This window comes from Carcharhinus amblyrhynchos, chromosome 11 (assembly GCF_965287045.1).
Source record: "Carcharhinus amblyrhynchos chromosome 11, sCarAmb.v2.hapA, whole genome shotgun sequence".
NCBI lineage: Eukaryota > Metazoa > Chordata > Chondrichthyes > Carcharhiniformes > Carcharhinidae > Carcharhinus > Carcharhinus amblyrhynchos.
Genome location: NC_137334.1, coordinates 92,180,496 through 92,195,732, shown reverse-complemented (window position 1 = coordinate 92,195,732; position 15,237 = coordinate 92,180,496). Strand labels below are relative to the sequence as shown.

General features: G+C 43.5%; 1 protein-coding gene across 2 annotated transcripts in view; it reads right to left on the bottom strand.

Moving 5' to 3' along the window:
* Positions 1 to 455: 455 nt before the first annotated feature.
* The window catches only part of catip (ciliogenesis associated TTC17 interacting protein), a 36,346-nt gene continuing 21,564 nt past the window's right edge, over positions 456 to 15,237 (bottom strand). For both annotated transcript variants that reach the window (XM_080199575.1, XM_080199574.1), the window contains 6 exons: positions 14,585 to 14,671; positions 12,216 to 12,383; positions 11,442 to 11,566; positions 8,933 to 9,009; positions 4,765 to 4,853; positions 456 to 677 (listed from right to left, as the gene is read on the bottom strand). In XM_080199575.1, the coding sequence (XP_080055701.1) occupies positions 456 to 677; positions 4,765 to 4,853; positions 8,933 to 9,009; positions 11,442 to 11,566; positions 12,216 to 12,383; positions 14,585 to 14,671 (768 nt within the window). The remainder of the gene's footprint in view (positions 678 to 4,764; positions 4,854 to 8,932; positions 9,010 to 11,441; positions 11,567 to 12,215; positions 12,384 to 14,584; positions 14,672 to 15,237) is intronic.

Below are 15,237 nucleotides of genomic sequence, written 5' to 3'. Positions count from 1 at the left end.
GCCTTTTGTCAGCCCACTGGTCCAACTGATCAAGATCCCATTGCAATCCTAGATAACCTTCTGCACTGTCCACTACGTCACCAATCTTGGTGTCATCTGCAAGCTTACTAACCATGTCTACTAAATTCAAATCATTAATATAAGTGACTTGAGTGGCAAGTTTCATTTATCTTCTTGCTTTGTTCCTCTGTTTGTTTAATTTCATCTAATTTTAGTTACCAAAAAGAATGGCAAACCTATCTGGTTCACGAATATCATTTAGGGAAAGAAATCTGCCATTTTGGTCCACATGTGACTCCAGGTCCACAACTGCCTAAACCTGATTCCCACCTTAAAAACCTTCAATCATCTGTCCTTGATGACATTTCTATAAAGCACTTCGGGACGTCTGATTGTGTTGAAGATGCTGTAAAAATGAAAGTTGACACAACACTTATAGAATATTCACAAAACCTTTAATTGAAATCTTCTTGTTCTTTGAAGGGACTGGACCTGTTTGAGGTCAGGAAGGGGGATTGTTCTGTGTAGAACTTGGAGAAAGGGGCAAAATATTCTGCAGCAAAGGTGACAACATCATTTGGTTTGCGAAGCAGGAGGAATTCCAGGAAGTCGGCCATTAAGGACCTTAGCTCTGGGTGGTGTCGGAGGTAGCTGTTGTGGTCTGCCTTAAGCGCCTCCTGAAAGACAAGAGACTTTGTTAAGCAGCCTTTTCAGTCCATTGCCATTACAAGTTATCAAAAATGTGATGACATGACAAAGGCAAGAACCGGATAAGATACTGAGCCTATCTGCTTAACTCTGTCTCCAGTCAATCCAATGTCTTGTATAACTTCAACAAGAGGTCCCAACTCCTGTATTCAAGTTCTGACCGATGAAACCAAGCAGGCTGAATGCCTTCTTCAACAGGTTGAAGTTTAAATATTAGCCTCAGTGGACGTGCCCTGGATGATGCACTATGGAACACCTCGGTAGTCCCAATTCCACTCTGGGAATTGCTCAACAAGCTCTGAGGGACCCTCAATTCCGAGTTAACACTTTCCCCTCTTGTGTCAGAAGGTCATGGGTTTGAGGTCTGCGCCACAGAGACCTGAGCATAAAATTCAGGCTGACACTTTGGCGCACTACTGAGGGAGTGCTATACTGGCAGAGGTGGCATCTTTCTTTTGAGATATTAAATATTCTGTGGCACTGTTTCGAGAAGAGCAGGAGAGTTCTCACTGGTGTCCTAGGGAGCCACTATTCATCATTCAACCAACATCACTATGCGACGTGGCAAGTAGCACATTGGCTCTTTGTGCTGTGTCCCGCTACGTGGTAGAAAGGAACACATTTCTCTTGGGATGTCACAAAGTATTTTACAGCCATTGAACTATAGTCAATGTTCTAATATAAGAAGCTTTGCAGCCAATTTCTGCACAGCAAAATTCCACAACAGCAAATAGATAATGACCAGACAATCCCTTTCAGGTGGTATTGGGTTGACATCAACACCAGGAGATCTCGCTTGCTCTTCTTTGAATAATGCCAATGGCATCTTTTGCAACCACCTGAGAGGGGCAGAAATAAAAGCAAAATACTGCAGATGCCGGAATCTGAAACAAGAACAGAAAATGCTGGAAAATCTCGGCAGGTCTGACAGCGTCTGTGGAGAGAGAATAGAGCCAATGTTTCAAATCTAGATGAACAGGGGCTGAAATCTCATTCAAAAGATATAGCATCTCTGGAAGTGCAGCATTCCCTCAGTCATGGAAGTAGTTAAAGGGACAGCACAGGCGAGCATGCTAATCTCAAAGCAGTATCGCTCTGATCACTAATTTCCATCCCTCTGGTTAGTCTAGCAGAGGTTATAAGTTATCAATTTGGTGTTGAGCTTCAGCTGCCTTGACTACTGAGAACTGGGCTCTGCTCAAAATCATCTGTACTGCCCTCTCGGCTGACGGGCCAGATGTGAGTGTCATTCCAGTCCGTATCCACGTTTCTGTGCCAGCACTGCCAGACAATGTTTAATTTTGCGATGGTGAAAGATATAGAACAACTTCAGGGATTCAGTGCTGACACTGAACACTCTCAGGTCAGATATGAGATGAAACATAGCAACAGAAGGAGGTCAATCAGTCCCCAAACCTGTTCAGAGATTTAATTAAATCACGGTTGATCTGTAACCTTACTCCGTTAACCATCTAGGTTCCATATCCTTTAAAACTCTTACTAAACAAAAATCTATCAAATTCAGTTTTTAAAATTTTCGAATGACCCCAAGACTCAATAGCTTTCTTATGGAGACAGAATTCCGGATTTCCACTCCTGTCTGTGTGAAGAAGTGCTTCTAAACTTCACCCTGAATGCCTGGCTCTCATTTTAATGTTATGCCCCCTTGTTCTCCCCCACCACAGACTGTTGACTCTAATAACTCCTTTAATCATAAATATCTTGATTAGACCATTGCTTGATCTTCCACAGTGAATAGAATATGAGTTTGGTCTATGCAGCCTGTCCTTCTGATTTAACTGCTTTGATCACTTTACGGGATCACTCTAGTGAATGTGTGCTGCACCCTCTCCAAAACTCTTCTTGCAGTGCAGTGAACAAAATATAATTACTCCAGATGGCAGCTGAAGCCCAGATGGGGTTTGACCAGCGTGTTATGGATATAGAGAAGTTAGCAGAGTGGGCCAAAATGTGGCAGATGGAGTTTAATGTGGATAAGTGTGAAGTCATGCATTTTGGTCGCAAATGGGAAGCTTGCTTACTTATCTAAATGGGGAGAGACTTTGGGTTGTTCCAGTGCAGACGGATCTGGGTGTTCTCTTTTATGAGTCACAGAAAACTAGCATGCAGGTACAGTAGATAATAAAGAAAGTGAATGGAATGTTGGCATTTATAGCTAAAGGAATAGAATATAAAGGTAAGGAAGTGATGCTGCAACTATACAAGGCATCGGTGAGGCTGCACGTGGAGTATTGCGCACAGTTTTGGTCCCCTTATTTGAGGAAAGATGTTGTGCCATTGGAGCAGTTCAGAGGAGGTTCACTAGATTGATTCCAGAGATGAGGGGTTTGTTGTATGAAGTGAGATTGAACAGTTTAGGCTGATACTGTCTGGAATTTAGAAGCATGTGGGGAGATCAAATTGAGGTATACAAGATGATAAAAGTGTTGGATAAAGTAGACGTGGAGCGGATGCTTCCTCTTATGGGGCATTCTAGGGCAAGAGATCATAGTCTTAGGATAAGGGGTAGCAAATTTAAAATAGAGTTGAGGAGAAACTACTCCCAAAAGGTTGTGAATCTGTGGAATTTGCCACCCCAGAGTGCAGTGCATGCTGGGAAAGTGAATTTAAGGAGGAGTTTGACATTTTTAATTGGTAATGGGTTGAAAGGTTATGGGGAGAAGGCAGAAAAATGGGGATGACAAGCATATCAGCCATGATCGAATGGCAGAGCAGACTCAATGGGCCGAATGGTCTAATTCTGCTCCTATATCTTATGAACTTATGTTATAGAAATAGTATGAATTGGAATGTCAGGTTTAATGGGCTAAAGATCCTGCTGTATCCCTGCGATGTGTCTCAGTCCCACCCAATTCCCTCCTGTGGCTGTGATATGCTACATTTTTCACCGAATGAGATTGGCAGTTAGGGGGTAACTTTGTAGTTAGGGCCCATTCATCCCTGGTGCTGACATGATACCATCACAACTCATTTCACATCTGACTCTTGCAGGCACAGTCTTTCATTCCATTAATCTCAATTGAACTTGTACAGTCATACTCACCCATCACCTCTTGCAACTGATCACCTCCCTGCTCCCAACATCTCCATTCTGAAGACATCTCCTGTCTTCAGATGACACCAGGGACTCACCCTCTCCTGTGTCTGTAACTACCTCCAAGATCTCTGGGTCTCTCCAATTCTGGCCTTTTGCCCATCCCCAATTTTCATGACTCCTCCATTGGGAGCCATGCCAGCAGCCCTGGAATTCCCTCTCTAACTCTCTCGACTCTACTTTTAAGACATTCCTTAAAAATTACCTTACCCTGTCCCAATATCTCCTTACGTGGCTTGGTTGTGAAATCTGGTAAGTGCCGTAAAGCACCTTGGGAATTCTGACTACATGGAAATTTCTGTGGCAATGCAAGTTATTGTTAAATTTAAAACAAGATTGGAGAGGTGAAAGATGTGCTAATTCGCACTGTAGGCAGTTTTACAAATAGGATTCTCTGTTGTCCCTCCTATGACTTGACATAGCAACCATCAGCCTTAATGGGGAAGTAAGATTGGGTCTTGCTAAGTGGCCACAAGGAAGTGTAAATATGGCGAGTGGGGGTGCGGCATTGCCGGGGGAGACGGGTAGAGTGATCACCAGCCTTTTGCAAAGGAAGCGACTAACTCCCAACAGAGGCTCTGAAGACTGTCATAGCGAGCAGTATGCTTTGGGTCGCAGCATGCTGTAACTGAATGCATTGAGAAGCAATGCAGCACTATGTAACCAAATGCAATGAGTAGGAATACAATATTCTGCAACTCAATGCACTGAGCACCAATGCAGAATGCACTGAGCAATAATGTAACATGCCAACAAGTCAATGCACAGAGCAGTAATGCAGAATGCTGTAATTCAATGTATTGCAACACTGCACACCTGTGGCTCTTTTTTTTAGTTTCACTTTTCTGGATAGATAGGGGTTTAAATACAAAGAACAAATTTTCAGCATCTTATATCCAGTTCGAATTCAGGCCCGGGTCCAAGTAGTTATTAGATGGTACCGTTCTGTCGATAAATTTAAAGTACAACTGCATGTCATCTTCCCAGATCAGAGGCTTCTTCTCAAATACTGGCTTGGGATCTTCTTCATCTGAAAAAGTTCAGAAACAAAGGAAAATTCCTTAAAACAATAATAATCTATAGTTCTGCTGTAAATTCAATTAAAGGCACAATGAGCGATGGGTCCCAGTGAAAGAAGTGAATACTTGTGCCAATCAGAAGGAGTAGGATAAACTATCTTGGAGGTTAATAAGGTGGGTATGGAAATGGGAAAGAGTAAGGCTGGGGAATGTTGTCTGCAGTGGGAGATGGGCCATGTCTGAACGATAGAGTATACCTTACTTCTGCATCCCATAATATTTGTACCTAACAGAAACCTACCCATCTGAAGTTTTGAAATTTTAATCTGAGCCCTATCATCGACAGATCATTGTGGGAGAGAGAGAGTTTCTTTGTGTGAAGAATTGCTTCCTGATATCACCCTTGAATGGCACAGCTCTGATTTTAATGTTGTTGTGGATTCCTGCATCAGAGGGAAGAGAAATCATTTCTATCTCTACCAAGCAGCCGTCATAAGAATCATCTGAAACACTTCAGGTGGAATGTTCCACCACGCTCGCCCCAAGAATGGAAATTCCTGCCTGAGGTCAACGGACCTTTCCATGGTCTGCCGAATTTTCTGTGCCACATACTAAGATTTCCCTGGCAGGCAGGACCAGAAAATTCCACCCCATGAGTATGTTACCCCCTTAGTCATCGACACTCGACACCGTATGAGCATGCAAACTTCCCTCATAATTTTAAAATTTATTTGTTAGTGTCACAAGTAAGCCTTACATTAACACTTAATGAACTTACTGTGAAAATCCCCTAGTCGCCACAGTCCGATGCCTGTTCAGGTCACTGCACCTAACCAGCACGTATTTCAGAATGTGGGAGGAAACCCACGGAGACACAGGGAAAATGTGCAGACTCCACACAGCCACTGACCCAAGCCGGGAATCGAACCCGGGTCCCTAGCATTGTGAGACAGCAGTGCCTCACTGTGCCAAATTTAATCCTATTAGCCCGATGGTATTATCTTTGTGGATTTGTGTTGTACACTGTCCAAGACCAGTATATCCTTCCCGAGTTGCAGCTGCCAGAACTGAGCGCAGTTACTCCAGATACAGTTGCACTCCACCCACCAAATCTTCCACCATTTTGGAAACCAGCCCCTTAAAATGAAACAAAGGGCCTCTTTCTGTGCTGTATGAGTCTAAGATGGAAACATTCAATCCCTCCACTGATGTGGCTGCACTGTGTACCACCGAAACAATGCAATACAGCATCATGCCAAGGCTTCTTCTCTTGTTCCTTTCTAATCTGCCTTCTCAGGTGGATGTAGCAGATTCCACGGCACTATTCCAAAGAACAAGGGAGATGTCCCAAGGGATGGGATGGGGGAGGGGGGGTTCCGAGTCAATAATTACTCCTCAACCAAAGTTACTAAAAGCAGATTATCTAGTTATTAGCAGTATGCTGTTTATTGGAGCTTTCTGGGCAGAATTTTCCCAAAAATATTCTAAGTGCCAAATTTGCATAAAAAGGCAAGTAAATGCCGCAGCTGTTTTCAGTGGGATTTTCAAACTGAATCTCCCACACTCTGCATCGCAGAGTGCCCTAGCGTGAATCATAATGAAAATCAGGGGGTGGGCCCTATTTCTGCTGGAGAGACCGGCAGCAGAGCACTGAGCAGGCCACTGGCCTGGTCCACTGCCGAGGAACAGCAGGAAAGGTGGATAATGAAGGCCCATATGAATGTAGTTGGTGTACGCAGTATAGAATGTAAAGTTTTCAAGGTGAAACAGTAGATTATAGAATGGAATCTTACAGCACAGGATACAGCCATTCGATCCTTCATATACATGCTGGCTTTTTGAAGATGCTATTTAATTTGTCCCACTTCTCAGCTGTTTCCCCATAGCCCTGCAAGTTAGTCTTCAGCAAATGCAATTGTTTTCTGAAAGTTCGTTCGGAATCCACTTTCACTATCCTTTCAACTGATTTCAGTATCCCTCTGTGTGAAGAAATCACACTATTCCCTCCAACAACGTGTTATGATCCCAGGTAATGTTATAACTGGACAAGAAAATCCCAGAATGGAATCATAGAACGTAGAACACTACAGCACAAACAGGCCCTTCGGCCCACAAGTTGTGCCGATCATATCCATACCTACTAGGCCTATCTATAACTCTCAATCCCATTAAATCCCATGTACTCATCCAGAAGTCTCTTAAAAGACCCCAGCGAGTTCGCCTCTGCCACCACCAACGGCAGCTGATTCCACTCACTCACCACCCTCTAAGTGAAAAACTTACCCCTGACATCTCCTCTGTACCTGCTCCCCAGCACCTAAACCTGTGTCCTCTCACAGCAACCATTTCAGCCCTGGGAAATAGCCTCCAAGAATCCACCCTATCTATACCTCTCAACACTTTATAAACCTCTATCAGGTCACCTCTCAATCTTCGTCTCTCCAGGGAGAAGAGACCTAGCTCCCTCAACCTATCTTCATAAGGCATGCCACCCAATCCAGGCAACATCCTCGTAAATCTCCTTTGCACCCTCTCAATAGCTTCCACATCCTTCTTGCAGTGAGGCGACCAGAACTGCACACAGTACTCCAAGTGGGGTCTGACAAGGGTCTTATAAAGTTGCAGCATTACCTCCCGACTCCTAAACTCAATCCCTCGATTAATGAAGGCTAGCACACCATACGCCTTCTTGACCACATCCTCCACCTGCGAGGCCGATTTAAATGTCCTATGGACCCGGGCCCCAAGGTCCTTCTGCTCCTCAACACTGCTAACAGTCCTACCCTTGGTATTATAGTCCTTCATCCCTGGCTCAGAAGACTGTAACTCTTAGTTTTTTTCAGAAAATGTGAAGGAACAGAGTCACAGGGCTGCAAATTAATTTTAGCTAGTGATCTCAGCAACATAAAGTCCCTTTAAGCACACAGATTCGCTGTGGTCAAATACACGCATTCCATTTTGAATCCAACTGAACAGCTGTGGATTTCTCCTCAGAATCCGCATCCCCCCGCCACCAAGATGATTGTCATGAGTGTATTCAAACTCCACTCCCAAAATCACACTTTAAAATCTTCTTTAAAAATACTGCTTTCCATAGTATTTAAACAAAGCTTCACTGTGAACAAAGAATCCAATATCCAAGTTTCACTATTTGCCCTTCACAATTCCTTTATCTTGACTGCTCTACCAACTGAAATTTATTTACCTCTCAATTCTCAGACTCTATTAAAATGGCATCCAACCTTTGACATACCTGTGAAGTCTGATTTCCTATTTTAATTCTAGTTATTGCATCATCTCTTCATGTCACAACACTTTGTCTGCTTCTCCCCTTGAATTCTCCTGAACAATACCTTGGTATATGCTCCCTTAACTTCAGTCTTCTTAAGAGATTCTTTATGTACCAATTCCCTGGTTATCTGGGCTGCATCTGATTCTTTGGTAGCGTGCCTCTTCGCTGTTCCCTGGTTCTGTCCAGCCTTTCTACTGGAAGAGTTGAGAGATGCTCACTACCTGGTATCCGATCTTCAACTGTAAACAAATTCAACGAACTAAAAACAAAAAGACTTCCTACGTGAAAGGGTCCCAAGTTGCTAAGCAACGCTCACATGTTTCCGCCTTATATTTTGTCTTTATGCCATAACCATCTCTAAGCACAATAGAATCATGTTGGAATTGAAACCAACACCCACACATATAAACATCTTTGTCCAGCATAAATCTAACTACAGATTTTACTCCCTCCTTCCAGAGAAATGTTAAATTAAACTCACTTAAAACAATACCTTATGTGACGACTCAGGAAGTCCAACTGGAAAGAAACAGTTTATTACAGAATGCAATGTAAGACCACTACTATGGTGTACACACACTAGACCCTTCCTGGGACTACAGTTTAGCAGACCCAGTCCTGGGCGTGCCATACAAAAGGGCCACTGCCTGTTACCAAAGAAACTCATACGACCAAGTCCCATAAGGCGATCATGGACTTGTAAGGGTTATTACACCTTATTTCTAATGTTTACAAATACAAATTCCCTAAAACTACTTTTGTTTTTCTAACAAGTATAGCTATACAAAATTACCGTACCTATTTGTTTCACGTGAGGTAATTGGGTCAGCACCATTGTAACTGGGGAACCCACTTGCACTCTGCTTGCTAAATGCCTACAAAAGGAATAGAATTGCACAGTGACATCAGTGATGAATGAACAGAGACAATGACAAACTAACAGAAACAGCAACATGGTTAAAAATAAAGTCCCAAGGTGCTTCTTATGAGCTTTTTTGACACTAAGCCACATAAGGAGATATTATAACGAGCTGAAGAGGAGGGGATTAAATAACGACTTTACACAGATAAAGAAGAGAAGAGGTTTAGGGAAAGAAGCTTAAAACTTAAGGCTTGGGCAGATGAAAGCACAGCTGGGAATGCTGGCACAATAGAAATTGGAGATATGCAGGAGGCCAGAATTACACATATAACTTGATTTCTTTATCCTAGAATTATGCTGCATGGACAAAGATCTTTAGCCCATCTATACCGTCTTATTGATGAGAGTTTTCCAATTAAGCTTACTTCCCTATACTTTTCCATATTGCAGACATTTAAGGATTGATTATCCAGAGGCTCAGGCTAATGCCTGTGGGACACTGGTTCATAACCCACTGGTGGAATATAAAATCCAATTCATAAATCAGGAATTAAAAGCTAATTTCAGGAATGGTGACCATGAAACTATCTTCAGTCACTTTTCTCCTAAAACTGTTGCAAAGTCTGTAAGAATTGAAACTGGAGGGACTACCCAGCATTGGCCTAGGCACCGGAAATAACAATGACAAACCCACTCCTGTAAGTGCCCAGTAAGCCTGGGTAAAAACTGGGGGAGCTGTCCCACAGGCTAGTCAGGCAACTATTGTCATACTCTCCGAATCCTATCTTACAGGCAATGTATCAAATACCACCTGGATATGACCTTACACACAGGAGGTGGCAGCACAGTGGTAGACAGTTGGGAGGGCCTAGAGTCTTTTGACAGATCTGGACACCAGGAAGTCTCATGGCATCAGGTCAAACATGGGCAAGAAAACCTCTTGCTGATTACCAACTACTGCCCTCAGCTGATGGATCAATACTCCGCCACATTAAACACTGATTAGAAGAAGCACTAAGAGTGCCAAAGGCACAGGATGTACTCTGGGTGGGGACTTCAGGAGGGGCTCAGTTGCACCACTCCAGATCAAGATTTATCTTAGGCCACACTTCATACTTCCCTTTTCTTTATTCTTCATGGGATGTGGGCATCACTGGCTGGTCCAGCATTTATTGCCCATCCCTAATTGCCCCTGAACTGAGTGTCTCATTCGGCCAATTCAGAGGGCAGTTAAGATTCAATCACATTGTTGTGGTTCTGGAGTCACATGTAGGCCAGATCGGGTAAGGATGAAGATTTCCTTCTCTAAAGGACATTAGTGAACCAGATGGGTTTTTACAACAATCAGCAAGGGTTTCATGGTCATCATTTCATGGTAATCGTCACTGAGACTATTCTTATTTCCAGATTTGGATTTAAATTTCACCAGCTGTCTTAGGAAGTTTCACTTTGTTCAAGAAATCGTGGCCTCGATAGCCATGGGCGCAGATCCCGTAATTGCTGTAAAATCTCAGGAGAGCCAAAAAGGTGATTTGTGCAAATGAAATTTCAGTTTTGGGATCTTCCCTGCCCCCGTCCGATGATGCAAACAGGTTCATGTTCCGGAAAGGCGTGAGCCTGATTAGCACATATTAGCACGGATTAAAATAATAATTAGTGGGCTTAATGCCACTCCATCCACGTTCAATATATCTTCCCACCCAACTGGAATGATGTCACGCTGGTGCGAATCACTATATGCTTTAAAAATGAAAAACAGTCGTGATGACCACACTGGGGGCATTCAATGAAGTATCACCAGCTGGTGAGGGACATGCCCAGGCCCCACACTGTCCCCTGGCACCCTGGCCATGCCAAACTGGCAGTGCCTCAGTTTCCCTCATGTGTGATGGAGATGGTGTGCCCAATGTGTGTGTGTGTGTGTGTGGTGGGGGCGATGCCTGTGAAGGTGGTGCTTCTAAGGAGATGGAGGTAATTAATTTTTAATGCAGATTGAGATGCACTTTAAAGATGGCAAATTATACGTTAGTTTTTAGTCTGAAACTGACACTGACAATTTTTGGCACGATTCCCTCTGTGGATAAGTGCAAGTTATTGTTGACTCACTGGCAGTAGGAAATGGGTCATCACCAGCTACCTTTTAGAAAGTTAATTTCATGGGGTGAGGGGCATCACTGGTAAGGCCAGCACTTCTTGCCCAGCCCACATCCAAGGCACACAACCCACTGAGCCAGGGTAGAGTGCCACCAGTTGGGCCCAGCTACTTTTCATATGGATTGTTAGGGGTCCTCCAGATGAGTACTCATACATGAGGAAGCAATCAACTTAATATTGAACATTGAATATTGTGCTGAGGTTCTCTACTGGTGCTACAATGGGCCTCAAACACAGAAATTGGCAAAACAAATCAAATAATAAAACACAGTGCGCTTTTCCAGCACTCACCCATCCGGCAGGAAGTTGCACTGCCAGCTCATGGGACCGTTTTCCACTGAATGAATTGTTCTTTCGATGCCAAAAACATCCCTTGTTTCATTCCCGATCTTCATCGTCCTGTGGCCTAGATCCATCTGTCGAAAAGATAGAATATCACAGGACGAGGAACTCAACAAGGGTCCAGCAGTTGCTGTTGCCAAGATTCATGGGATCACTCGGAGATACCAGGCAATCGGACGGTTTAATATATAACAGGAAATGACCCCAAGACTTTGCATGACCCCAGGGCTCGCCCATGGTGCTGACATCCTGGCACTGCCAGAGTGAAGTGTCAGAGCACTGTGCTGGTGTGTCCCTCTCCCCTGAGGGCTATACTGATCTTTGCACCCCTAGCTTCAAGTTTTGCAGAAGCTGTTGTAAAGCTTGGCAACGTGACGTCCACTGAGCCTATCAGGCCGCCCTGTCCTTTGATTGAAATCCTACCCAATTAGTCTCACTGCCCCAGTCTCTACTCAGAGCACAACCACAGATGATTCTTTATTGGTGAATTTTTTTAAATCGGAAAAAAAATATTTTGTTATGAATTCTGCTCTCTGTCCCATTCCCCCAATTTCACTCCAAGTGTGGCTTTGGGGTGGTGGGACAGGGGATGGGGGGGGGCGGGGTCACTGACTTCACTGAAACACAGAGTCAATTTGGTGGTGATATTTTCTAATTACTGTTAGCCAAGGCTTTCCTCTACCCCCACTCTGCTGGTTAACAGACCCCAGAATCGGTACTTACATATGTAGAACAGAAAAGTTTCATTTCGGTGTCAAAAGAGAGGAAGGCGAAATTGTCGGGGACCTTGTTTCGTTGGGCCAGAATCCGTAAAAGGACCAGGTTACTGGCCTCTGACACAAACCCATCCATGTCTTCCAGCTTGAAGGTCAAAATCTCAGACCTCATATTCTGATCAAACAACAGAACAGTGATTAACATGGAGGTGTATTACATTGAGTTACTTTCAGTCCACAGATATTCAACTTAACTGGTCCCTGCTTTACCAGCACCCCACCCCACACCCCCGCCCCCAAAATGTCATGCAATTGGTCCTTCTTCTTCGTGAGCCATGGTACGTGGCCCCATGGAAAAGTCCCGAACTCTACTCTGGATTTGGAATCTTTTGAAAGGTAACTTCAAATGACCTTACCCATTCCCCCATGCCTCCTCTATTCCAAATCAATGCCAAATCATGCTTCCCATTCACTCTCATGGCTCCTTATAGCCCCACAGTAAATCATGCCCTACATAACCCATAGTCTTTTATTGCCCATGCCAACAATACCAATATATGCCACCATCCATGCCAACTGTTCCTCATACCCTCCAGGCCAACTCAATGCACCTCTATGTCCATTCATCCAGTATACACAATATACAGAACCAATGAACCCTAAAGTAACAATGGCATGTGTGATACTGCTTAAAAATATACATTTATCATCTCTTGAGAAAAATTATTGTTCCTATAACTCTATAAAATGACAATCAAGCAGATCATTAAAATATCAATAACAGAAACTTTAAGTAATTGATACCTCTTAATGTTGTGCAAATAAACATTGAGAGATTGACAAGAAAGATCCCAGAAAATTAACATATTGTAACCTTGTAGAGATTTCAATCAAGCAGTGAAGAGTTTTCTCCAGCTGTGTAAATCGAGTTTATCCGCTTATAAGTGTGGGCTCACAACTGAAATTGGACAATTCAGCAGACATGTGTCCAGAGCATAAACTTGGGCCAAGACCTGCTAATGGACTTAGATGTTCATTTGATGAGGGTATTAAAGTTGCATAGTTAAAAGTACATAGGGTTAAGACACAACCAAGCCACAAAATTGTCTAACTGAATGGCTGGGACAGGATGAAAGGGCTGAATGACCTCATCCTACTTCCATTTTCCTGCTTGTGATCAATTGGCCAGATATCCTATGAATACCATTCTTCCCCACTGTCCCAGCTCTCTTTGGCAATAGAAGGCTCCGCGCACATTAACCCTGTGTCACGGAAGGAATGCTCTCCTCTGTCTTTAGGGCTATGAGGACATCTGTACTGCAACCTGACCCAGTGTGGCCAACCTGCAAAGACATAATTCTCCTCCAATTGCCCTCAACCTAACCAAAAATAGTCTAATTCATCTCTGGCTGTTTCCTACTTATAATTAGATTTTGTGAATTTAATAGGGTGTGTAGATTCAGAATCACAGAATCCTACAGTGTAGAAGAGGCCCTTCGGCCCGTCAAATCTGCACAGACGCATAAAGGCCCTGACCTACCACCTAATCCCACTTGCTAGCACTTAGCCCATAGCCTTGAATGTTATGGCATGCCAAATGCTCATCCAGGTACTTTTTAAAGGATGGGGGACATCTTGCTTCCACTACCCTCCCAGGCAGCGCATTCCAGACCATCACCACCCTCCGAGTAAGAAGGTTTTTCCTCAAATCCCCACTAAATCGCCCATACCTCACTTCTAACTTATGTCCCCTCATAACTGATCCTTCCACTAATGGGAACAGCTGTTCCCTATCCACCCTGTCCATGCCCCTCATAATCTTGAATATTAATCTTGAACTCCATCTAGTGGTCCAGGTGCTGAGACTAATGATCCAGAGACATGAGTCCAAATCCACCAAGGCAGTGGAGAATTTAAATTGAACTAATTTTAATAAAATCTAGACTGAAAAGTTTGAATTAATAATGGTGAGTGTGTAACTACTGGATTATTGTAAAAACCTAGCCGGTTCACTCACGTCTCTTAGGGAAGGAAACCTTCCATCTTAATCCAGTCTGACCTACATGTGACTTCATCCCTCCAGCACTGTGGCTGACTCTTATCTGCCCTCAGAAATGGCCTAACAACCCACTCAATTGTTTTCAAGAAGCTTTCCCGATAGTATCTGCCTTGAGGGCAATTAGGGATGGACAATAAATGCTGGCTTTGCCAATGTGGCTCACATCCCGTGAATGAATAAGAAAACCTCAGCATTGGAAGAATACAATTAATTTTGATGCGATTAATGCTCCTGGCCTATTGGAACAGTGAATTATTTGGTGTTTGGTGCTGGGATACTATTGCATGTTATTGCCGCTGATCCTTGCATGGACCTACCTGTCCAGTTGTGACTTCCTTCTTCACAACATATTCATCACCTTCTCTTTTCATGTATGTCTTCTTTATCAGGGGTTGTTCTTTCAGCTGTATCGAAACACCAAAAACATAGGTGAGCTATTGGTGTCAACATCTGCCAATCATATGCAAACCTTCTGAAGCACACATAATACTTCAGAGGCCAAAACCTCAGAGGTATGAAAATCAGAGAAAAGATGCAGAAAACTACATCCAAGCTGCACATTTTTCTCACTGTACAATTAACCCCTTGAGTTATTTCCCCTCAAGGGGAGGCAATGGCCTAGCGGTATTACCCAGAAACTCAGCTAATGTTTTCGGGACCCAGGCTCAATGAAAAAAATCTGGAATTAAGAATCTACTGATGACCTTGAATCGATTGTCGGAAAAACCCATCTGGTTCACTAATGTCCCTTAGGGAAGGAAATCTGCCTGAATAAGATACTCTGTCAGAGAGTTGGTTCAGGGTTAATGGGCCAAATAGCCTCTTCTGCACTGTAGGAGTTCTACGATTCTATGCTCCGGTTTCCTCTCACAGTCCAACAATGTGCAGGTTAGGTGGACTAGCCGTGCTAAATTGCCCCTTCAGTGTCCTAAGATGCGTAGGTTAGGGGGATTAATGGGGTTAATACATG